Source organism: Schistocerca cancellata, chromosome 1, assembly GCF_023864275.1.
Source record: "Schistocerca cancellata isolate TAMUIC-IGC-003103 chromosome 1, iqSchCanc2.1, whole genome shotgun sequence".
NCBI classification, from domain to species: domain Eukaryota; kingdom Metazoa; phylum Arthropoda; class Insecta; order Orthoptera; family Acrididae; genus Schistocerca; species Schistocerca cancellata.
This window is the reverse complement of record NC_064626.1, coordinates 476992950-477019597: the sequence shown is the minus strand read 5'-3', so window position 1 is coordinate 477019597 and position 26648 is coordinate 476992950. Positions and strand designations below refer to the sequence as shown.

Sequence of the window (26648 nt, the reverse complement as noted above, 5' to 3'; positions counted from 1 at the left end):
TCCTTTCGTCTTTCTTTCTCCTTACCTCTTTCCTGATGAAGCAACCGTGGGTTGCGAAAACTTGACATTTGTGTGTTTGTTATTGTTTCTATCAATGTACTAACGCTTTCGTTTGGTAAGTTACATCATCTTTGTTTGTGGGAAATAAAAACAAGAAACAAAGATGCTGTGACTTACCAAACGGGAAAGTACTGGTAGATAGACACAATAAAAAAACACACAAACACACGCACACATTTCAAGCTTTTGCAACCCAATGTTGCTTCATTAGGAAGGGAAGGAGAGGGAAAGACGAAAGGATCTGGGTTTTAAGGGAGAGGGTAAAGAGTCATTCCAATCCCGGGAGCAGAAAGACTTACCTTAGAGGGGAAAAAAGGACAGGTACACACTCGCGCGCGCACACACACACACACACTCATATCCATCCGCACAAATACAGACACAGGCAGACACATGTAAATGCAAAGAGGTTGGGCAGAGATGTCAGTTGAGGCGGAAGTACAGAGGCACAGATGTTGTTGAATGACAGGTGATGTACGAGGGGCGGCAAGTTGAAATTAGCGAAGGTTGAGGCCTGGTGGGTAACGGGAAGAGAGGATATATCTCCGGAGTTCTGATAGGTTGGTGTCAGTGGGAAGTATCCAGATAACCCAGACAGTGTAACACTGTGCCAAGATGTGCTGGCCGTGCACCAAGGCATGTTTAGCTACAGGGTGATCCTCATTACCAACAAACACTGTCTGCCTGTGTCCGTTCATGCAAATGGACAGTTTGTTGCTGGTCATTCCCACATAGAAAGCTTCACAGTATAGGCAGGTCAGTTGGTAAATCACGTGGATGCTGTCACACGTGGCTCTGCCTTTGATTGTGTACACCTTCCAGGTAACAGGACTAGAGTAGGTGGTGGTGGGAGGGTGCATGGGACAGGTTTTACACCGAGGGCAGTTACAAGGGTAGGAGCCAGAGTGTAGGGAAGGTGGTTTGGGGATTTCATAGGGATGGACCAAGAGGTTACAGAGGTTAGGTGGACGGCGGAAAGACACTCTTGGTGGAGTGGGGAGGATTTCATGAAGGATGACCTCCATCTGTCCAATGGCCAGTTTCACACATCCGTCCACATCAAACCCACCAACAAGCAACAGTACCTCCATTATCACAGCTGCCACCCAGTCCATATCAAACGGTCACTTCCCTACAGCTTAGGTCTTCATGGCAAACGAATCTGCTCCAGTCCTGAATCCCTTAACCATTACACCAATAACCTGAAAACAGCCTTTCGTATCCCACAACTACCCTCCCAATCTGGTACAGAAGCAAATAATCAGAGCTACTTCCTCATCCCCTCAAACCCAGAACCTCCCACAGAAGAACCCCAAAAGTGCCCCACTTGTGACAGGATACTTTCCGGGACTGGATCAGACTCTGAATGTGGCTCTCCAGCAGGGATACGACTTCCTCAAATCCTGCCCTGAAATGAGATACATCCTTCATGAAATCCTCCCCAATCCACCAAGAGTGTCTTTCCGCCATCAACCTAACGTTCGTAACCTCTTGGTTCATCCCTATGAAATCCCCAAACCACATTCCCTACCCTCTGGCTCCTACCCTTGTAACCGCCCCCGGTGTAAAACCTGTCCCATGCACCCTCCCACCACCACCTACCCCAGTCCTGTAACCTGGAAGGTGTACACGATCAAAGGCAGAGCCACATGTGAAAGCACCCACGTGATTTACCAACTGACAATCCTAAACTGTGAAGCCTTCAATGTGGGAAGGACCAGCAACAAACTGTCCATTCGTATGAACGAACACAGGCAGACAGTGTTTGCTGGTAATGAGGATCACCCTGTGGCTAAACATGCCTTGGTGCATGGCCAACACATCTTGGCACAGTGTTACACCGTCCGGGTTATCTGGATACTTCCCACTAACACCAACCTATCCGAACTCCGGAGATGGGAACTTGCTGTTCAATATATCCTCTCTTCCCGTTACCCACCAGGCCTCAACCTCCGCTAATTTCAAGTTGCCACCCCTCGTACATCACCTGTTATTCAACAACATCTTTGCCTCTGTACTTCCACTTCCGCCTCGACTGACATCTCTGCCCAACCTCTTTGCATTTACATGTCTGCCTGTGTCTGTATGTGTGCGGATGGATATGTGTGTGTGTGTGTGTGTGTGTGTGTGTGTGTGTCTGTGTGTGTGTGTGTGTGTGTGTGTGTGCGCGCACGTGAGTGTATACCTGTCCTTTTTAACCTCTAAGTAATATAAGTAATTGGAATTTATTTGTTTATTTGTATACAGATTCTAAGTTCTTACCTGTACACTGTGCAGATTTTTAGGTCCTACGTGATTGTTATGACAAAAGCACTAAGAAAGGGTGAAGAGAAAACACGGGAGAATGAAAGACACAAATGAGGGAAATACTTGCTTTATTTTGTAATTTAATGATACAAAATCTCAGTATAAGCAATATTTTCAGTAAATATTCTTTCATCATTTGCTAAATGTCGTTGCTCATTATCTTCACAAAGATAAAATTTTAAACCATCGAAAGATCGAACTCTACTCGTTGCAGTATATAACTGGCCACATATAAAAACTGCTTCTCTTGATAAAATCCCAACTTTTTTGAATATTTGTCCTTTGGACTTACTAATGGTAATATCAAATCTAGGAATAATTGACAATAGGGTTCTTTGAAATTGAAAATGTGAAATAGCACCTGAATATGTCATATGTACATACAGAATCAAAATTCGCTTATTTTGTGTGATGCCAGTCAAAACTTTAAAATCAATAGCATTAGTTCAGAATGAAATTTTCATTCTGTAGCAGACTGTGTGATAACATGAAACTTCCTGGCAGATTGTAACCATGTGTAGGACTGAGACTTGACTCAAGACCTTTGCCTGTCACAGGCAAGTGCTCTACTGACTGAGTGACCCAAGCACAATCTTCAGCTTTACTTCTGTGAGTATGAAGAAGCTTGCACAGGATAGAGTAGCATGGAGAGCTGCATCAAACCAGTCTCTGGACTGAAGACAACAACAACCACCTTCTAGACTTCACAGAATCTTTCCTGCAAAACTTGCAATATTAGCACTCCTGGAAGAAAGGCTATTGTGGAGCCATGGCTTAGCCACACCTGGGGGATGTTAGCAGAAAGAAATTTTCACTCTGCAATGGAGAGTGCACTGATATGAAACTTCCTGGCAGATTACAGGACTGAGACTCCAACTCGGGACCTTCGCCTCCTGCAGGCAAGTGCTCTACCGACTAAGCGACCCAACCATGACTCATGAACTGTGCTCACAGCTTTAATTCTGCCAGTACCTCATCTCCTACCTTCCCAACTTCCCAGAAGCCCTACTGTGGAGCTTGCAAGACTAGCACCCCTGAAGGTACGGATCCTGCAGTGACATGACATTGCCACAACCTGCGTGACTTTCACCTGCTTTATTTCTTCGTTCATAGTCCTTGGTGTCTACGTACTGTGTTGTTGTACTGGCTGAAAAATGGACTGTGGAAGTTCAACACTGACTACAGTAAATGATGTAGCCGACAGTTGTACAGTGGTGTTCAACAGTTCTTTACTTTCACTGATCATAACCCCCAAATATTACACAGATAACACCCAGTTAACTATTGGCAAATTTTGATAAGCCTCATTAATATGTTGCAAGCAAACATCAGCATACTGCTACAATAGTTTACCGTAGAATATCTATGAGCAGTAAAAACCTAACCACACAGTTCACAGTTCTTTCAGAATAATACAGTACATATTGAATAGACACTGTCATTGTTTGAACACACGGTCTATTTGTGTTAGCTTATTTTACTGTTAAGTTGCTGCATTATTGTTGTTCTAACAGCACAGATTCCTTGTCTGAAAATCGGCCATGGACTGACTGTCTTGAGCCCAAAAATTGGGCCTTTATATATCCTCACAGTAATAGGCACTGAAACTACACATTGTTCAACGTTAAAGTTACAGAAATTACTTTTAAAACAAACCTCATTCAATTAACTGAATACATGGAATTTTTTTTTCTTTTCTTTTTAACAGTTTCTTCTACTACAAGGGTTAAGCTGAATTATTTGTTTTAATGATGAAATTAACAGATATACTTATGCAAATTATACTTTTGACAAAACTGGTAATTACTTTGGAATTAATTCAGGGCTGGCTTTAGTAACATGTTTTCGAATAGAGCCAAATAAATACTTTAAGGACCCTAGTGATTCTTTTTCCAAATGTTTATCATTATTACAGAATTTATATTTGTTTGTAAGCCAACAATAGAATTTAAGTCACGGAACAATTTCTGATTTCACCCTATAATGAAAGATATTAACTAGGAATAGTTAAAATAAATCAGGAAATTAATAACATACATAAAACTAAGCACAAAACTAGGTTTGGTGTTATATTCTCTAAAAATTTTTGAAAATGCAGATTATACTCATGTATGTTAATGATAATTAGTCAAAAATTAATTTAAGGAAATGGACGTCAAAACAAGAGAGGACATAAAAAGATCCCAGCTTGCTTTGTCACACCTGGAGGATGTTTTCAGAATGAAATTTTCACTTTTCAGTGAACTGTGCACTGGTATGAAACTTCCTTTCAGATTAAAGCTGTGTGCAGGACTGAGACATAAATTCGGGACCTTTGCCATTCTCAGACAAGAGCTCTATCAACTGAGCTATCCAACCATGACTCATGGCCCATTGTCATAGCTTCACTTCCACCAGTATCTCATCTCCTACCTTCCAAACTCCACAGAAGCTCTCCTACATGCTTGGGTAGCTCAGTTGGTAGAGTATCTGCCTGCAAAAGACAAAGATCCTGATTTTGAGTCTCGGTCCAGCACAATTTTAATATGCCACGGCATTTCAATGGAATTTCTGTATAAACATTTGACACACAGTCTAGTTCCACTGACTAATTCTTCCCTCATTAGTTAATTTTCAATTGTAATTTTTGTGGTGATAAACCATTTACAGACAGAGAATTCAAAGACTCTAATGGGTAGAAATTATTAATTTCATATCATTATCACACAGTATTTTATAACAGCTGTGAAAAATTTTTGTTTCACCTGGCATAGCATTCAATATAACATTATTTATTATGGCAAAATTTTCATTTTTTGGTGCTAGAATAACTGAATTTAACATGGATTGTGATAAAAATGTTTTCTGCAACACTGCCATGAACATCATTAATGATATTATTTTGATCACCAAGTAGTGGCTGTGGTATTTCAATAATATTGTCACCAAACTCTGGAAGTTTCCTTTGTTGGCTGTTACCGATTTGTTTAAAACATACACAAACTCTACTTCACATGGCAAAGCCCTCATATTTTGAGTTAAGTAACATGATGAAATTTGTGGAATGCATTCCAACTTGTAACGCAATCATCAAGTTAAGATGCAAATGATTCACATGGAACAAATGATAAAATTTATTGACAATTACTGTGCAAAACAACTGTTTTACCTCCAAGAGTTTTATGTTTATTACTTATCTCTACACAAATCTCTAAACAATCTATCTGTAAGTTACAGTGCTTGAAGTTGACACAGGGAACTTCATCAATATGAATCAATGAACATGAAATAATGTACCATAAAATGGGATGACTTTAAACATTTTAAATTTAATTTTGTAAATCAAACAGAAACTTCTCAAGATATTGACATCAAACTTTTTGGGAAGTTGCAAGAGGTGTTGCTGTATACGATAAAGCACATTATACATTTTTATCCCCAATGCTTAGTTTATTTATTTATTTTTTTTAAATTTTTCACTGTTCTGTTTCACCCCATGGGTTGGGGTTACTTTGAACATGAAAAATTTGCCTATTCTATGAGAGTCATGTCAACTGCTGTTAAATGACACCCCTACCATATGAAACAGCATGATATTTTGTATATAAATATAGTATTGAAAATAACTTATGTTGGGTATTTTTTGTGTGTTTTCTTTAATGATCTGAAACTGTTCACATGATTACGGCTTAATTTTGCTAATAATGGAAATGGGTGCTGAGCTACTTATGAAATAAGAAAATTATTTAAAGACAGATCTTTCCAAAACAGTCTATATGACTTTGACAAAAGTAATGAAAAAAAAAACAAGTTATCACATTTTGAGGAAATACATCTGTAAACACTCTACAGGAAAGAAAGTTGCCAGGAAAGAGTTTCAGCTCTAGCAGATGTCCTAGACATCAAATTCAAACTCAGAATGAAGCCTTCCCCTTCTATCTACCTTAGGTAAAAACCTACATCTTTCTTAAAACCTGACACTCTGGGAACATAAGGCCACGCAAAAAAAAAAAACACCAACCGCCTTGGAGTGCCATTTCCTCAGAAGTGTAATTTCATCATCAGTGATAACATGTCCAACATAATATTTTACGCTTCTCTTTGAAGGAAACTTCACTAAAACATATTTTCCACGGAGCTGATGCGTCAAAGAATATGGAGGGCGCTGTTCAAAGTCACCCCTTGAAAGACAGGCCTTCACATTTTATATTTTTACGTCACCGAAGAATAAATATAACATTTTATGCTTTCTGTAAATGTTCATTCAAGTGTTAACCTTGCCCATAAAAACTAGTTTCAAATTCTAAACTCAAAAATGCCTCTAATAATAGGCAAATGTTTTTGCGTTGTGAAGGAACTTACATTTCCAGAAAATTATTTTATTTTCTGGCACTGGTCTACAACGTTATGTCATATCGACTGTCATATCATCTGAAAGTATTGAATATGGGCGATATTTAACAACTCTGACCTTAGTTCCATATTTACACACTAAAGTGCAGCATTTACTTTAGAAAGACCTCAAATTGCTGTTCAAAGTCACCTCGCCATTCAAAGTCACCCCGCTCTATGGTATTAATCATAATTACTGTCTGATGTTGTATTGGGCACTGAATTCTCCAAAACTGGATTGGGAAATTTAAACATAATGAGCAATGTTGTGCCTCCAATCAGAAGAGGTGAGGTTATGCCACTAAAGTCTGTTACAATGCAATGAAGATTCAGCAAATTTAATTTTTGAATAATTGCAGTTTGTGTGAATGTTTTACCACGGCAAGCATGATAAGTTAAGCAAAACACATTTGAGCCAGTGTCGTTGTACTGAACTTTGTGAATAACACTGTCAATTACAGTATGCTGTTCACAGTTAGTTCTTTTGCAAAGTTCATTACATTGGAGCTCTTAATGGATTAGAGCTAAAATATCTACTTCAGGACATTATGGCATTAATTTTGGAATAGTTAATCCAAGTAATCGACATGTCAAATAATGATCATTCAAAATATCATCAATTTCTAATACTGCTCTGTTGTAAGAAATTTCTTCATTGTATCCCATTAAGAAATCTTAGCACAGAATTGTTCTAAATTCAAGCCACAATGTTAAAGCATCTGCTGGTATGATCAACACAGAAATTACACCAAACAAATTATACTTTTGCTTTGGTGAATTAAATTCCATTGTTTCAACTAAACATTCATGCCATTCATTGTCATTTGAAGCAATACTGTCAATATGACATGCTTCAGTAAATGTACTGTAGAGAATTCCATTATAAGTGCTAACATTTTCAAATGATTTAGGACCACAAATGTGGAATAACAGCAGGCAAAAATGAATAAGTTCTACATCCCTTGGAGACACTACATATATGCATGTAATACTTTTATCACCGTCACATACACTCTTCTTCAATCTTTTGTACCATCTACGCAGACACAGTGCAAAGGAATATCAGTATAATGGTAAACATTCACCAATTGATCAGTTTCATTTAATGCAAAAATGATAATAATTTGTTTACTTCGTGATTTCAGATGCATCCTGTTCTTGTTCTACTCTGAAGTAATCATTTTGTCTACAAGGTAAATAAATATTAAACCTTATGATAAGGGTATGACTGAAAATGCATTAGTATTTCACAAATTTGCCATACTGTCTCAGTCAATCTGGCATTAAGGTCATTCAAAAAATTGCTCACTTTATCAATCTGAACTTCTTCATTCCCATGTGTTCTTTCATTGCCTACTTCTATAGTTGCACTACTATATCCTTTATGTATGTATTTATAAATGTATCTAACACTTTTAATTGTTGTGCAAACTTCAACATCCATGTGGCAATCAAATTTAGCAAGTGAATATGTACTGTATTATTGAGTGGTTGTCCTCAAACATTAATGCTAACACCAGTATCACACTGTCTTTACAATGGATATCCATTAACTGACTGTTGTATGATTGCAAAGAAATCTTTAGGATTTTTATTTTTATTTATTTATGTATTTTTATGTATTTTTGCATTTGCCATCTCTCGTACACACAGAATTTTGATTAAAAGCACCACATGGGCCAAGCATCATATGTTTTCCAATATAAATAGCTTATGGTATGTTCGAATATATGGAATTTCTGCACATACAGCTTTATCAATATCACAAATGTCTACTATTTTATCAATTTCACATAAAGTGATTAAAATATGGGCATCTAGCAATCCAAATAAATTCATCTGTGTAAGTGATTGCCTGAACTTTACCAAAACAGGTTTCATTAAATTGCACCAATTAATTATTTTAATTTAATCATGAAACGAGCACAATTCTTTCAGGATGGAAATTAGCAGATTCATGTGGATTATTGTTGTTAATTATTTCTGGCCAATTAGGATTGCAAGTCATTGTAACAAATAACAAAGGTTTTCTGAAATCTTGAGCAATGGACATTGCATCCAAATAATTCTGATACATATTTTGTGGACAATCATTGCATGAAGAAGGCAAAATAACTCTTCTCCCAATATCCAATATTTGCAGTATGACTCAGGTTTAGTAATTATTACATCATCATCATCATCATCACCACCATTTAAGACTGATTATGCCTTTCAGCGTTCAGTCTGGAGCATAGCCCCCCTTATACAGTTCCTCCATGATTCCCTATTCAGTGTTAACATTGGTGCCTCTTCTGATGTTAAACCTATTACTTCAAAATTATTCTTAACCAAATCCAGGTACCTTCTCCTCGGTCTGCCCCGACTCCTCCTACCCTCTACTGCTGAATCCATGAGTCTCTTGGGTAACGTTGCTTCTCCCATGCGTGTAACATGACCCCACCATCTAAGCCTGTTCGCCCTGACGGCTACATCTATAGAGTTCATTCCCAGTTTTTCTTTGATTTCCTCATTGTGGACACCCTCCTGCCATTGGTCCCATCTACTAGTACCTGCAATCATCCTAGCTACTTTCATATCCGTAACCTCAACCTTGTTGATAAGGCAACCTGAATCCACCCAGCTTTCGCTCCCATACAACAAATTTGGTCGAAAGATTGAACGGTGCACAGATAACTTAGTCTTGGTACTGACTTCCTTCTTGCAGAAGAGAGTAGATCGTAGCTGAGCGCTCGCTGCATTAGCTTTGCTACACCTCGCTTCCAGTTCTTTCACTATGTTGCCATCCTGTGAGAATATGCATCCTAAGTACTTGAAACCGTCTACCTGTTCTAACTTTGTTCCTCCTATTTGGCACTCAATCCGTTTATATTTCTTTCCCACTGACATTACTTTCGTTTTGGAGATGCTAATCTTCATACCATAGTCCTTACATTTCTGATCTAGCTCTGAAATACACTCCTGGAAATGGAAAAAAGAACACATTGACACCGGTGTGTCAGACCCACCATACTTGCTCCGGACACTGCGAGAGGGCTGTACAAGCAATGATCACACGCACGGCACAGCGGACACACCAGGAACCGCGGTGTTGGCCGTCGAATGGCGCTAGCTGCGCAGCATTTGTGCACCGCCGCCGTCAGTGTCAGCCAGTCTGCCGTGGCATACGGAGCTCCATCGCAGTCTTTAACACTGGTAGGATGCCGCGACAGCGTGGACGTGAACCGTATGTGCAGTTGACGGACTTTGAGCGAGGGCGTATAGTGGGCATGCGGGAGGCCGGGTGGACCTACCGCCGAATTGCTCAACACGTGGGGCGTGAGGTCTCCACAGTACATCGATGTTGTCGCCAGTGGTCGGCGGAAGGTGCACGTGCCCGTCGACCTGGGACCGGACCGCAGCGACGCACGGATGCACGCCAAGACCGTAGGATCCTACGCAGTGCCGTAAAGGACCGCACCGCCACTTCCCAGCAAATTAGGGACACTGTTGCTCCTGGGGTATCGGCGAGGACCATTCGCAACCGTCTCCATGAAGCTGGGCTACGGTCCCGCACACCGTTAGGCCGTCTTCCGCTCACGCCCCAACATCGTGCAGCCCGCCTCCTGTGGTGTCGCGACAGGCGTGAATGGAGGGACGAATGGAGACTTGTCGTCTTCAGCGATGAGAGTCGCTTCTGCCTTGGTGCCAATGATGGTCGTATGCGTGTTTGGCACCGTGCAGGTGAGCGCCACAATCAGGACTGCATACGACCGAGGCACACAGGGCCAACACCCGGCATCATGGTGTGGGGAGCGATCTCCTACACTGGCCGTACACCACTGGTGATCGTCGAGGGGACACTGAATTGTGCACGGTACATCCAAACCGTCATCGAACCCATCGTTCTACCATTCCTAGACCGGCAAGGGAACTTGCTGTTCCAACAGGACAATGCACGTCCGCATGTATCCCGTGCCACCCAATGTGCTCTAGAAGGTGTAAGTCAACTACCCTGGCCAGCAAGATCTCCTGATCTGTCCCCCATTGAGCATGTTTGAGACTGGATGAAGCGTCGTCTCACGCGGTCTGCACGTCCAGCACGAACGCTGGTCCAACTGAGGCGCCAGGTGGAAATGGCATGGCAAGCCGTTCCACAGGACTACATCCAGCATCTCTACGATCGTCTCCATGGGAGAATAGCAGCCTGCATTGCTGCGAAAGGTGGATATACACTGTACTAGTGCCGACATTGTGCATGCTCTGTTGCCTGTGTCTATGTGCCTGTGGTTCTGTCAGTGTGATCATGTGATGTATCTGACCCCAGGAATGTGTCAATAAAGTTTCCCCTTCCTGGGACAATGAATTCACGGTGTTCTTATTTCAATTTCCAGGAGTGTATTACTTTGCAAACTTTCAGTCGAATCTGCCATCACAACTAAGTCATCCGCATATGCAAGACTGCTTATTTTGTGTTCACATATCTTAATCTCACCCAGCCAGAGTATTGTTTTCAACATATGATCCATAAATAATATGAACAACAGTGGAGACAGGTTGCAGCCTTGTCTTACCCCTGAAACTACTCTGAACCATGAACTCAATTTACCGTCAACTCTAACTGCTGCCTGACTATCCATGTAAAGACCTTTAATTGCTTGGAAAAGTTTGCCTCCTATTCCATAATCTTGTAGAACAGACAATAACTTCCTCCTAGGAACCCGGTCATATGCCTTTTCTAGATCTATAAAGCATAGATACAATTCCCTGTTCCACTCATAACACTTCTCCATTATTTGCCGTAAGCTAAAGATCTGGTCCTGACAACCTCTAAGAGGCCTAAACCCACACTGATTTTCATCCAATTGGTCCTCAACTAATACTCGCACTTTCCTTTCAACAACACCTGCGAAGATTTTACCCACAACGCTGATTAAAGAGATACCTCTGTAGTTGTTACAATCTTTTCTGTTTCCATGTTTAAAGATTGGTGTGATTACTGCTTTTGTCCAGTCTGATGGAACCTGTCCCGACTCCCAGGCCATTTCAATTATCCTGTGTAGCCATTTAAGACCTGACATTCCACTGTATTTGATGAGTTCCGATTTAATTTCATCCACCCCAGCCGCTTTATTGCACTGCAATCTATTGACCATTTTTTCCACTTCCTCAAATGTGATCCTATTTCCATCATCATTCCTATCCCATTCTACCTCGAAATTCGAAACATTACTGATCGCATTTTCACCTACATTGAGCAACTCTTCAAAATATTCCCTCCATCTGGCCAAGGTATCCACAGGATCCACCAGCAGTTTTCCTGATCTGTCCAAAATACTTGTCATTTCCTTCTTACCTCCCTTTCGAAGACTGCTAATTACACTCCAGAATGGTTTTCCAGCAGCTTGACCCATAGTCTCCAACCTGTTTCCAAAGTCTTCCCACGATTTCTTCTTGGATGCTGCAATTATCTGTTTGGCTTTGTTTCTTTCTTCAACATAACTTTCTCTGTCTACCTGGGTTCTGGTATGTAGCCATTTTTGATACGCCTTCTTTTTCCTTTTACAGGCTGCCTTGACTGTATCATTCCACCAAGCTGTTTGCTTCATCCTACTTTTACACACTACTGTTCCAAGACATTCTTTAGCCACTTCTAGTACTGTGTCCCTGTACCTTGTCCATTCCTTTTCCAATGACTGTAATTGACTACATTCAACTAACTTGTACCTTTCTGAGATCGCTGTTATGTACTTGTGCCTGATTTCCTTATCCTCCTACATATGGACCTGACCTCCTGCACTTTCGGCCTCACAATTATTACATAAGTTATTATAAATTTCTGGCTTCAGAATAGACTGTTTTTTCCTCATAAAATGGAGGTTTGTACGTACAATGCCTGCATACATACATACATATCAACAGTTCACTGCAAAAATAGCTTTTGTGAATGTTGTGAAATGCTGAAATCATCTCTAATTGAAAGACGATAGCTTGCATATTGCAACATAACTTTATTTCTAGGTTGTAATGCAGTTGATGTACTTGATGTATTATGGAACAATTAGCATCCCACTCAGTATGTCCATTAGGAAATAACAATGGATATGCTAATAGAACCAGTGAGCAATCTAAAACTGAGATGTTTTTGCCTGTACCAGCGGTTTTAAGAAAACACACGCCATATTTATTCTGAAGGGTAAAAATAGCAGCCACATCAGTCTGAACTGCATCACTGGGTGTCTACATTTTTATTAACCCTATTAAGCTACAGAAGTTTCTCTATTTTCATTTTCCACTCTTGTAGAATAATCTTTCATTGCAGTGAATAAACGCACAAAAGGTTTAGCACATTCTATTTCAATAGCAATTTCACGCATTACATTGTTATCAGTATTCCACCATTTACTTGTTAGTTCATTCAGCCTATATGCCATAAAAATATAATTGAGCACACCACAGTGAACAACCACATGTAGAAGTCACTGGACCTGGTGTATGACAAAAAATGTTGTGTATCTTAAATTAACACTAAGTAAAACTGTGTCCAAAATTATTTTATGTTCATGTAGTGGAAATTTTAAAGTGTGATAGAGATGGTATCATCAGAGTAATGGATATAAAAGCATCCACTTCCTTTTAACACTCTTAACAGCCACGTACACAAGATTTTTTGTTTGTGCACATCTATGGCAAAGTATTTTTCGAATTATATGTTTCATTGGCCTCCTTGTATAATTAATATTAAATATAATAATATTATGAGAAGGAAAGTTGCTACTCACCATATAGTGGGGATGCTGAGTCACAGATAGTCACTTGTGTTGAGTTGCATTTGTATGAGACAATATCCTTCAAAGCTGTTAGTTGTAATTGTGAGAGTCTTATTGTTGTACCTATCTGCGGGTCAGCATCTCCGCTATATAGTGAGTAGCAACTTTCCTTCTCACAATATTGTTACATTCCATCCTCGATTTTCCATTGTTTAATATTAAATATATATTTTTTATTTATTTATCTCGCAGATCATTAGGTGCACAAATTAAAAAGGTTGTCATGTGACATGAGTGAGGACAAAGCCTTAGTGCTTTGAAATTGACTTAAAACAGAGCTGACTGAGGAACTTTTTGACTAAAATGTTTGCTTTTGCAAAAATTTCAAGGTTTTTTTTCCAATTGGCCTTTGTTTCCTTATTTTAGCTTTATTTAAGCTTTCAAAAAATGATTGTTCTGTTGAGAAGCAGCATTTTACTGCTGGTGGAATGAATGGGTGTCTGATTTAAGGTGTTGCTCAACATCATTCTTCTTTTCCCATCCAATTTGATGATTACAAAATCTTTAGAATATTAATTTCAACCTTCCATGGACATTCATAGGCATGAGACTCATACTTGACAATGCTACATATTGAACCAACAAGGCACTTATCATAGAACTAGAACCAAAAATAATCATTCAATAATTAGGTGAAGAATTTTTGAATGGTCAAAATACATGACACATTAAACACTGGCAGACAGTGACAAGCATTAGAATTCTGACTGCAAGAGGGGAGAGGAATAGTCCAGGGAAACATGCCCCGCCTCCCTCTTGCAAGGCAGCAGCGAAATGCAGAACTGACACATTGTCATAGGGATTGCCAATCTATTCTGGTATTGTGAGGGTCACAGTTGGAATCCTGGTTGGACCAGGATTAGTCGTTTCACTCTTTTCAAAATAAGAAAAGAAAACAATGAGCAATGGGCACACAAAGCATTCAGGAATGGGTATTGCACAATTGCTACTTGAGGTTGGCAGAGTACTGTTCACAAGGTAGCTCTGACCCGACGTCTTGCGGTAATTAAACACAATCACACTTCAAAACACCCATCACGTAAAACTGCCAAATTAAAAGTGTCCACCATGCTGGCGTAAGGTGTCACCAGCACATCATTCGGTAAAGATGTAGCACGAAGATTGACAGTGGGTGCAGGATCAAGCACACCTGTCATGAGAGAGGCCAGAGATACACCACAAGCAACATGCTTCCAACACCCTCTCCACAGCACGTATTTAGGGTGCTGCCGCTGACCAGAGTGCCTCAGTCACTGACTCACTGATTCACACTCCAGTTGACATCTGTCATTTCACATTGCAGGTTATGACAGTAAATAGCGACCAGATTAGTGTAATAGCAAGAGTATCGATATTGTCTGCAAGAGGACTATTACTGATGAGCTTGTACCACAACACATGAACTCTATTAAAGTTAAGTAGCAGCTATCTGTTCATGTAAATAAAGAACCATGTTAATCCACATGTGAATTTGTGTTGTAGAAAGAGGATACTGGTCACCCGTAACAACAGCCTCTTCCTTGCTTCCTTACGGCACAAGACTCTACATCCATTTATACCAACTATTGAACTTTAGCTAACAAACAAACAAAAGTGTTTCTTTATACTAAAATCTTCAGTCTCATGGCTGAGTACGATGTTGCATTATGTCGTGTGTTGCATTATGTCAGGTATATCTGCACCAGACCATTCAACCTCCCACAATTAGCATGGCATCAGAGTGTCAAGTACATAATAGCAAGAATTGCATTCATGCAATTTTTATTTTGCAAACACATTCTCGCGCATATTATGTTTCCAAAGATTAGATTAGATTAGATTAATACTAGTTCCATGGATCATGAATACGATATTTCATAATGATGTGGAACGAGTCAAATTTTCCAATACATGACATAATTAAGTTAATTTAACAACACAATTAAGTTAATATAACAACTTTTTTATTTTTTGTTTTTGTTTTTAATTTTTTATATATATTTTTTTCTTTTTTCTTAATTTATATCTAAAAATTCCTCTATGGAGTAGAAGGAGTTGTCATTCAGAAATTCTTTTAATTTCTTCTTAAATACTTGTTGGTTATCTGTCAGACTTTTGATACTATTTGGTAAGTGACCAAAGACTTTAGTGGCAGTATAATTCACCCCTTTTTGTGCCAAAGTTAGATTTAATCTTGAATAGTGAAGATCATCCTTTCTCCTAGTATTGTAGTTATGCACACTGCTATTACTTTTGAATTGGGTTTGGTTGTTAATAATAAATTTCATAAGTGAGTATATATACTGAGAAGCTACTGTGAATATCCCTAGATCCTTAAATAAATGTCTGCAGGATGATCTTGGGTGGACTCCAGCTATTATTCTGATTACACGCTTTTTTGCAATAAATACTTTATTCCTCAGTGATGAATTACCCCAAAATATGATGCCATATGCAAGCAACGAGTGAAAATAGGCGTAGTAAGCTAATTTATTCAGATGTTTATCACCAAAATTTGCAATGACCCTTATTGCATAAGTAGCTGAACTCAAACGTTTCAGCAGATCATCAATGTGTTTCTTCCAATTTAATCTCTCATCATTGGACACACCTAAAATTTTTGAATATTCTACCTTAGCTATATGCTTCTGATTAAGGTCTATATTTATTAATGGCGTCATACCATTTACTGTACAGAACTGTACGTACTGTGTCAACTGGGCTCTGTCAGATGATATGTAATACCAGTATCTGCAAATTGGTCACAGTTTCAATATTTATATGCAGAAAACAAAGGTATTTCAAACTATCTCTGATAAAATAGTTCCTCTGGATACAATTCATTATGAAATAGCATCTACTATACTCACATTTATTGCAAAATGTGAATTATTCTGGTCCCTAGTAATGCATCAATAGCACAGGGGATTTTTCCAGACAGGGTAAAATATGTAATTATAAGCCTCTTTATAAGAAATGTGACAAGGAAGACTTGAATAATTATCATCCAGTTTTCTTACTGACATCTTTTCCAAAATATTTGAAAAAGTAATGTAGTCAAGAATAGTCTCCTATTTAAGTACAAACAATTTCCTTAGCATATCACAGGTTGGATTCCTCAAGATTTACTCAACTGAGAATGCTGTTTACACATTCACTCACCAATATCAAAAGCCTTAAATAATAAAATACGGCAGTTGGTATTTTTTGCGATCTTTCCAACGTGTTTGATTGTGTACATCATGTTACAATCTTGACCACCAAACTTTATACTAATGAATAACTATTACTCCTTTGAAGGAAAGATATACAAACAAATCTGTGGCACAGCCATGAGCACCCACATCACACCCTCCTATGCCAAACTTTTTATGGGCCATTTAGAGGAAACCTTCCTAGCCTTTCAAAACCTCAAACCCCTGGTCTGGTTCAGGTTCACTGAAGACATCTCTAAGATCTGAACTCAGGGCCAAGACACACTATACTCATTCCTTCATAACCTTAACATCTTCTCTCCCATCCCCTTCATCGCCTATTCCCCCTAAACCCAGTATGCCACCTTCCTGGATGTTGATCTTCTCTTCTCTGATGGTTCCGTCCACACCTCCGTCCACATTAAACCAGCCAACCATCAAAAGTACCTGCATTTCGGCAGCTGCCATCCATTCCACACCAAAAAATCCCTTCCATACAGCGTGGCTATCTGGGAACGGAGTATCTGCAGTAACAAGAACTCATTTGTCAGTATACTGAAAGTTTCACCAAGGCCTTCACAGACAGACACTATCCCCCAGGCCTAGTCCACAGAGATTTCCTGTGCCATTTCCCCACACACCTCCAATCCTCCCACCAGCCCACCAACCAGCTACATATGAGTGCCCAATTTATCACCCAATACCACCTCACACTGGAATAGCATCATGCCCTGAAATGAGGGGCATCCATACTAGTCTATCCCTATGCCACTCACGATCCCAACCAATTAGCTCAGGGATCATATCCCTGTGGTGGACCTGGGTGCAAGATCTACCCAAACCTCCTAATCCAGTCCTGTCACAGACTTACCTTGTCCGAGCAAAGGCTGGGCCATCTGTGAAAGCAGCTATTTTGTAAAGCTGCCACTGCCAAGCTTTTTATATTGCTATGACTCCCAAACCACTGGCCACCAGCATGAACAGCCATTGCCAAATTGTGGCCAAGAGCAAAGCAGAACACCTCAGGGGCACAAAATGCAACTGAACACGGTATGCTTCATTTCAATGGCTGTTTCACAACCCAGGCCATCTGAATCCTCCCCTCCACCACTAGCTTTTCTGACTGTGTAGATGGAAGTTATCCTCACAACACATTCTCTGCTGCTGAAATCATTCCAGACTCAACCTACAGTAATCTACTGTCCCTATACCCTACATCCAACAGTTTCCACCTGCTATCCTATCATATACTCCTTTTTCCACTTCCCCCAACCTCAACATGTGCCATACTCTGCCAATGCACCAACCTGCCCTTTCCCCTTCCCTGCTCCTCTCTTTTTCTGCTCTGTTTTTTCCCCCACACCCCACCTCCCGATGCTGCACCTGGAAGTCTTGACAGGATGCCATTGAGATGCCCCACCAGATAGTGCTCTTCCTTCCCCCTACCCATACCCTGCAATCCCTCCCTCTTCTCTGCCCAACTCCAGATTGATATTCATGTGACAGTCGCATTCCAGTCAGAGCTGCCAGAGGTAGTGGTCATATGTGCATGAGGTGTGCTTGCTCATGTGATGGTATGTGTGTGTGTTCTCTTTGGTGAAGAAGTCTTTGGCTGAAAACTATAATGTGTAACAGCATTTTCATTGTGCCTGTCTACAACTCAATGGGTCATCTTTAGGTGAGTAACAATCAATCCTTTTCCTAATATTGTTGTTGGAACAACTGATGTTTTACATATAACTGGCTTGAACTGTAATTAACAAACAGAATACAAAAAGCCATGCTGAGTAATTCAGACAATGTTGGAAAGGTAGGAAATTTTAAGGACTGTGGAGAAATCACAACACAAGTCCTACAGGTTTCAATTTTGGATCCACTCCTGTTTCTCATATATGTGAATGACCTGCCACTTAATATGCAACATGCAGAACTGGCAATTTTTGTAGATGACATTAGTGTTTTAATAAATCTCATTAGAGGGAAAGCAACAGAAGAGATTGTTAATGATGTTTTACAAAGAAATTAAGTGCTTCTCTGAGTGTGAACTACCCCTAAATTTTGAAAAATACACTATATTCAACTCTGTTCAATACCAACAACTGATGCAGCACAGAAACAAGTCAGTAAATAGGACAAATGGTTTAAATGGCTCTAAGCACTATGGGATTACCATCTGAGGTCATCAGTCCCCTACACTTAAAACTACTTAAGCCTAACTAACCTAAGGACATCACACACATCCATTCCCGAGGCAGGATTCGAACCTGCAACTGTAGCAGCTGCGTGATTCCAGACTGAAGCGCCTAGAACCACTTGGCCACCGCGGCCAGGTAGTAAATAGGATAGAATGCTCCAAATTCCTAGGTATACATACTGATGAAAACTTGAACTGGCAGAAGCATCTAATCTAAAATAATTTGTCATGGACAACTTACTTATGAAAGGATGTGGGTTTTAAGGGAGAGGGTAACGAGTCATTCCAATCCTGGGAGCGGAAAGACTTACCTTAGGGGGAAAAAAGGACAGGTATACACTCACACACACACACACACACACATATCCATCCGCACATACACAGACACAAGCAGACATTTGCAAAGGCAAAGAGTTTGGGCAGAGATGTCAGTCGAGGCGGAAGTACAGAGGCAAAGATGTTGTTGAATGACAGGTGAGGTTTGTTATTGTTACTGTTGCATTTCGAAATCTCTTCTGTCATCTTACTTTCTCTTTCTGTTTTTGCAAGTAGTTTCACTTTGTATTCACCTTCTCCTTTTTACCGTAATCTACCATAAAATTTTAGCCCGCCTATATATACTCAATAATACGTAACCCACTTCCAAACCATGGGAGAAGCTAGTATTTAAGAGTAGTGGCATGAGTAGGACTAAAAAATAATGTCTTCATTAATGTTAACATTAATCATGTGTACCTGCAAACTAATTCATTCCACATCATTTCAACAAAAGACTCATACAAATGATCTATGGAACATGTAACTAACTAACTATGGGTGGTACATGAACTGTATAAAGTCCCTGTGATACCTTGCTCTTTTCTATAATAAATTCATGACAGAAAGGTGCTGGAATAAACTACTGAGAACTTTTTCAGATGGAATGCGACAATGTGGATGTTGCTCAGCATACATGAAACCAGCTTGTCAATTAATGCCATACTATATAACTATACAAGAATACCTATGTGCAATTTCCTTTTTGGAATAGTTTGACTCAACTCAATGTAAACATTTTCACACTGCTTAGAATCACTACTCTTTTCATGATTCCAGCAAAACCTCAATTTAATACATACATAATGCTTCATGTAGGAGACAACAGTAACTGCTATGACTGACATCCCCACCACTATCAGTGGACTAAGTACAGAGGCAAACACAATTCATAAGAAATGAGCAATGCAGTCACACAGACAGACAATCTACATTGCTAAGTACATATTATTAACACAAGCAAAATGACCAATATCAAAAACGTTTTTTTGAACATGTGTTTATTGAACTTAGTTCTTGATTTTTACCAGCATTATCTAATGCATATGGGATACTTTCTCCGGAATAACCTATATAAGTGTCAGTTTAAGCCTTATAATGAATTATAAATATTACTTGGTACAAATATGCTTTCAAATGAATGATCTGTGAAGTTGTATTACCATGATGACTGCTTACACATTAGATAAGACTATGGCAAATGCCATGTTCATGCACACATTTTGAGTGTCATACTTAATAAACAACACAAGTGACAGCCTGATGCAAAACAATATTTTAAATTCTAGCTAAATTTAACAGGACACTTGTTGTCATGAAAGAAGCTATTTTCTTGTGTGAGGCTATATTATATTTAAACAGACATTCTGTTCCTTTGCTGTTTAGCTAATTTTACTCCTAGGACAACAAGTAATGGCATTATACTGTACAATTGCTAATGTGAGGTTTTGTGTATAGAATGAAAAATGTGCAATCCGTATGTGGGTTTAGTTACTGTAACAGTATACACAGTTTATTATATTATGGATGTGTTTTTATTTTAAATATAAAACAGCCTCATGCAAGAAAATTACTTTCTTTTTCAAAAAATTAATTGTGACTGGACACAAAAAAATAGACTATTTTTACTTCTCGTATGTGGGAAAGGTGACACAAATCAAAAACATAAAGCAGAATAGAGATGAGAACTCCAGTTCCTAAACAGTAAATATAGCTTTGGAGTTTCAGTCTCCTTTGTTACATTTAGTATGTGCTTAAATGTGTAACATTTCTGGCAATGAAGATGATCATACAGTACAAAAGGAATGGCAATAACAGATTATCAGTACCTGATTAGCTTGCTGTGCCATCACCACCAGCTTAAAAAGGAAAAAATTACACATATATCTAGTTTTAACAAAATAATGTAGAACTAACTAAAGAGGAGAAAATAGTTTTTCTGACACAGATTGTCTACAAATAAAGAAAGTATTCTTTACCTGTAAAATTCATCTTCTCTCATTTTTTGGTACACATGACTGCCAAATAAGTTCTTTGGTACTGGCTTTGCACGAAAAGGTTTGAATTTATTCTCCCCTGTTGCACTCAAGTCAGGCGTTGAACGAAAGAAACTTAGTTTTTTACGCTCTTCATCCCTTACAACAAAACTGAATGGCTTCATTTGTGACTGAAGCTCTGCAATAAACTGTTTTCGTAACTTTTTCCTCCTAAGGAATAAAAAAGGATGTAATTGTTTATCATCATGTTATACCAATTTATTGATGTGATATTTGGAATCTACTACAAAGAGTTTAGATCTCTCTCTCTCTCTCTCTCTCTCTCTCTCTCTCTCTCTCTCTCTCTCTCTCGCACGCACACACACACACACACACACACACATATGTGCACAAACACGTGAGTACACGTATGGAAACCAACACCTATAAAATATTAACTTTCTCTGCATATGAGAACATGAAGTATAATTACACTGACAGAAGTGGAGACTGTTACAACATGAAGCAGAAGTCTGATATTTATCAAACATTATAGAGGTGTTCATCACTTAATGGGTGATTAAACTTTCATTCCATTGCATTTCATTTCATTCCATTACACTACTGCTTCAGCATGAGGTGCGATCCCCAAGGGCATGAATACTCTCTTGTATTCAGAAGCAAACAGCACAAAAATATCATCTTGAGAAATTACTGAAGCACATGCTGTGTATGAATGTATATGTTTTCCCATCACATCCCAGGCATGCTTTATGGGTGACAAATTAGGGGGCCAGGCAAACCAGTCAAGGATCTGCACACTCCACAAGGTTTTTGTGCTATGTAATGCTGTTTTGTGTCTTGTATTATCCTGCTGAAATACATCATTTGATACTCTGGTTATGAATGGTGTTCACAGTGTAGTTTACCATTCTTGTCACTTATTAGCAAGAATTCAGCCTCCTTCCAACAGTTATCGTATCAGTTCTGTTTCATATCCATCAGCTCCCCACACTATGATCCCAGGAATTGGAGAGGTATAGGTCTTGAGGATTGCTGCTTCCTATGACCTTACTCCAGATTGTTTATTTGCACAATAGTGTCAATCCGACCATTACAAACAAGAAACTAGATTCATGCTGAAAATCACAGAATGTCACTCAGTGCCCCAGTTGACTCTGTCATCTGTGGTATGATGTCATCAATAAATGGCACTTGGCAACTTGAGATCTCAACTCAGTTTCCAGTAATCTGTCCTCTACATCTGAGTGACACTCTGCTGTAACTTATTCCCAGATTATTCACCAGAACTTGTGGAACAATCTGACAACCTCCTCATGGAGTAATTTTTCTAGTAGTACCTTTGCCTACTATTCTTGCCACACTGTTGTTTGGAGTCTATCTTACCACCACTTATTTTGCTGTTACAGTACTACAGTCAACTGTCTATACGCTCAGCCAGTATGATGCCCTCCTACCCCTTATGTCAATTACTCAACCTTTCTCAAACCTGAAAATAAGCTCACACAATGGTGAAATTTTAATCAACATATTCCACAGGCATGGAAATACTAGAGTGTCAGTTTGGTACCATTAGCTCAAGCTGTTCATGGTTTAATGCTTTCCATTTCAGCCAGTGTATGATACCGTTGTAAAAACAGATTAAATGGCCATAACCACTGAAATGGGAGGTCAATATGGAAATTACAAACTTTAAGTATGTGCTAGATATAAAAATATATGACACAAAGTTCATAAGTATAATATTTATTCAAAATTTATGAAGTACACATACAAGAAAAACAAAAATTAATTTTGCCATGCAAAATAAAATCTCAGGGTGCAATAGAGAAAGTCCTGGGGGAAATACAATTATTGGAAGGAATAAAGGAAGCTCGCATTCTATAGCTGAGTAGTTGATAAGCACACAAATAACCTTGAAAATGTTGCCGAGCTTTCACACAATGTCCTCCTACAGATCTAACACTACCAATGACACACACATGACCATGCCCCCCCCCCCCCCCCCCACACACACACACACACACACATTGTCCCAGCCGATCACTCTGCCCTGTCACTGCACTCTGATTTGGGAGAGTATTTGTATACAGTGACTGACAGTAGCAAGCAGACATAAAGAGGAAGGGAGCGGTGGAGGAGTGGGAGGCTGATAGGCAAGAGGGAAAGGCAGCAATAGAACAGGACAGGAATGTTGTTTTGGTGATTCCAAGCTGTTGCAGACATGTACAGGAATGATATGGAGGAGTGAGTTGGGAAAGGGAGAAGAAAAAAGTAAGAGTGAGGCCACAAAAAGAAAAAAAAAATCATGAATGTACATTAATAGAGTGAAGTGATGAAGTGGAAGGCTGGGGATAAGGAGGTGAGCGTAGGACAAGGACTAATATACACTGAGGTTAGGATGAATATGGGACTGAGCAATGTGTTTTAATGATGACTGAACAATTCTTGCTGTAATTCATTTAAGCTGGTACTGGGGAGAGGCAAAGGGGGGAGCCAGACAGTACAGGTGGTGAAGCAGCCTGTGAAGTCACGTATGTTGTATTCAGCAACATATTCGGAAACTGGGTGTTCAACTTTGTTCTTGGTCACAATTTTGTAGTAGCCATTCTTTTAGCTAGACAGCTCACTGGTGCTCATGCCAACACAAAAGACTGTACAGAGGTTGCAGCAAAATTGATGTTTGACATGAAGCTTTCACAGATGGTCCTGTCTCTTATATGGTAGCTATGTCAGTAATAGAGCTAGAATAGGATGTGCTTGGGTGGATGCAATGGAGTGGTCTTGCACTTGGGTTTTCCACAGGGCTGCATCTACATCACAGTATCCAAACCACTGTGGAGTGTATGGCAGAGGTTACTTCCCACTGTACCAGTTATTAAGGCTTCTTACTATTCCATTCCTGTATGGAATGCAGGAAGAATGACTGTTTAAATGCCTCAGTGTGCATTGTAATTAATCCAATCTTGTCCTCTTGATTACGAGAGCTTTATGCAGAGGGTTCTAACTCCTTGAGTAATCATTTACAGCTGTTTCTTGAAAGTTTGTGAGTAGCCTTTCTCATGATGGTTTGCATCCATCATTAAGTGTATCTCAGTTCAGTTTCTTCATCGTCTCTGTTACACTCTCCCACAGGTCAAACAAACCTGTGAGCATTCATGGTCCTATTTTAGTACAGGTTCCACATACTTGAATAATATTCTAGAATGAGTTGCACAAGTGATCTGTAAGCAATCTCCTTTGTAGACTGACTGCACCAAAGATTGCCACCTGCTTTACCTACAACTGAGTCTATGTGATCATTCCACTTGATATCCCTACACAGTGTTATGCCAAGGTGTTTGTATAATTTGACCAATTCCAACTGACTCACTGACACAGTAGTCATTGGATACTGCAATATTTTTTTTTTCATTTTGTGAAAATATCTGAAGATTTAAAGTACATTGTGAATCTTTGCCCCACTTTCAAATCTTATCAGGATGTTACTGAAATTTTGTGCATGTTCTTTCAGACAGCACTTCATTGTAGAAAACTGCTGATTTGTGAAACATCTAATACTGTCCACAAGGTCATTAATATACAACATGAATGCCAAGGGTCCTAACAAACTTAGCTAGAGCACACCTGAAATCGCTTCCACAGTTGTTAATGACTCTTCATTCAAGATGACATGCTGCATCCTCCCTAAAAAGAAAATATACCCAATTCAGTCAAAAATTTCATTTGTTATCCCATACAATCATACTTCTGGTAATAAGTACAGATGTAGTACAGAGTAAAATGCGTTTTGGAAATCGAGAAATACAGCACCTACTTGACTACCTCGATCCATGGCTTTCAGGGTGCCACATTACAAAAGTGAAAGTTGCATTTCACATTATAAGTGTTTTCAAAATTGATGCTGTTTGGCCTGAAGGAGGTAATTCTTTTCAAGCTATCTCATTATGTTCTAAGAGTCAACAACAAATTAAAGTCAAGGATATTGCATAATAGTTTTGTGGATCACTTTTGTTACCCTTCCTTTAGATGGGTGTTACCTGTGCTTTCTTCAAACTGTTGGGCAGGATTTTTTGTTTGAGTCTACAGCAGATTATTCTTAAGAGAAGAGTTAACTCAGCCATAAATTTGGTATAGAATCAGATAGCGATCCCATTGAGTCCTGGAGCTTTGTTCAATTTTAGCAATTTAAGCCATTTATCAATACCATTGACACTGATATCTGCATCACCTGTCTTTACAGAGGCGTGAGAATTAAATTGAGGCAATGACCCTCGATTTTCATTTGTAAAGGAATAATTGAAAACCATATTCAGGGTTTTTGGTTTTCCTTTGTTACCCACAATTTCAGATCTATCACATCCGTGAGTTTCTGGCCACTAACAACCTCACATGTAATCAGAATTTCTCTGGGTTTTGAGAGAAGTGGAGCCACCACCAGCTTTCACAGTGCAATGCTGACAACTTGGGCCAATGGCTTTGTAGAGTCAGAACCACACTCAAACCCCATAATCAGCTTTTACCAATTGTAATCAGGATTTATCTGATCAGGCCACTGTTTTCCTGTTAGCTAGGATCCAACTGATTTGATAAGCAGCCCAGGAGAGGCACTGTAGATGATGTCGCGCTGTTGACAAAGACACTCATTTGGTTGTCTGCTACCATAGCTCATTAATGGCAAATTTCAATGCACTGTCCTTATGGATATGTTTGTCATACATCCCACTTTGATTTTCGTGGTTATTTCATGCAGTACTGCTTGCCTATTAGCACTGAAAACTCTATGCAAATGCCACTGCTCTCGATGAAAGCCATCAGCCAGTGTGTGTTCTGTGTTGAGAGGTAATGCCTGAAATTTGGTAATCTTGGCACACTCTTGACATTGTGGATCTTGGAATATTGAATTCCCTAATGATTTCCAAAGTGGAATGTCCCATGCATCTAGTTCTAATTACCATTCTGTGTTCAAAGTCTGTTAATTCCTTTTCACATAAATCACCTGAGTACAAATCACAAGGACTGCCCTTTTATACCTTGCCACATGATACTACCACCATCTGTATATGTGCATATCACTATTCCATGACTTTTTTCATCTGAGTGTGTCCATCAGTTGTGCACTCAAATATTCTTCTGAAACTGATCACTGTTCTTCTACATTTTCTCTCCACAACTAAATGTTTTGAGTTCTTTATTGGGATTGACACTACTGCTTCTTTATGTAGTTTGCTGAAAATATAAATCCTTCTACTTGTTTTAGTTGCCCTTTGTACTTTGGTTGCTGCAACAGCCTCCTGGTCACTGATACCAGTTTCTACATAGACATCTTTACAGAGTTCAGATCTATTTGTTGCTCTTAGATGGAATATATTTGTATCATGTGCAGGATTCTGAACACTATGTTCTCAATCTGTTATATTTT

At 39.3% G+C, this 26648-nt stretch overlaps 1 protein-coding gene across 1 annotated transcript in view; it reads right to left on the bottom strand.

The window, feature by feature from the left end:
• LOC126177368 (protein FAM161B-like) overlaps nt 1–26648 on the bottom strand; it is a 214478-nt gene that overhangs the window by 124636 nt on the left and 63194 nt on the right. The window contains exon 3 of the mRNA XM_049924451.1: nt 21209–21436. Within this exon, the coding sequence (XP_049780408.1) occupies nt 21209–21436 (228 nt within the window). The remainder of the gene's footprint in view (nt 1–21208; nt 21437–26648) is intronic.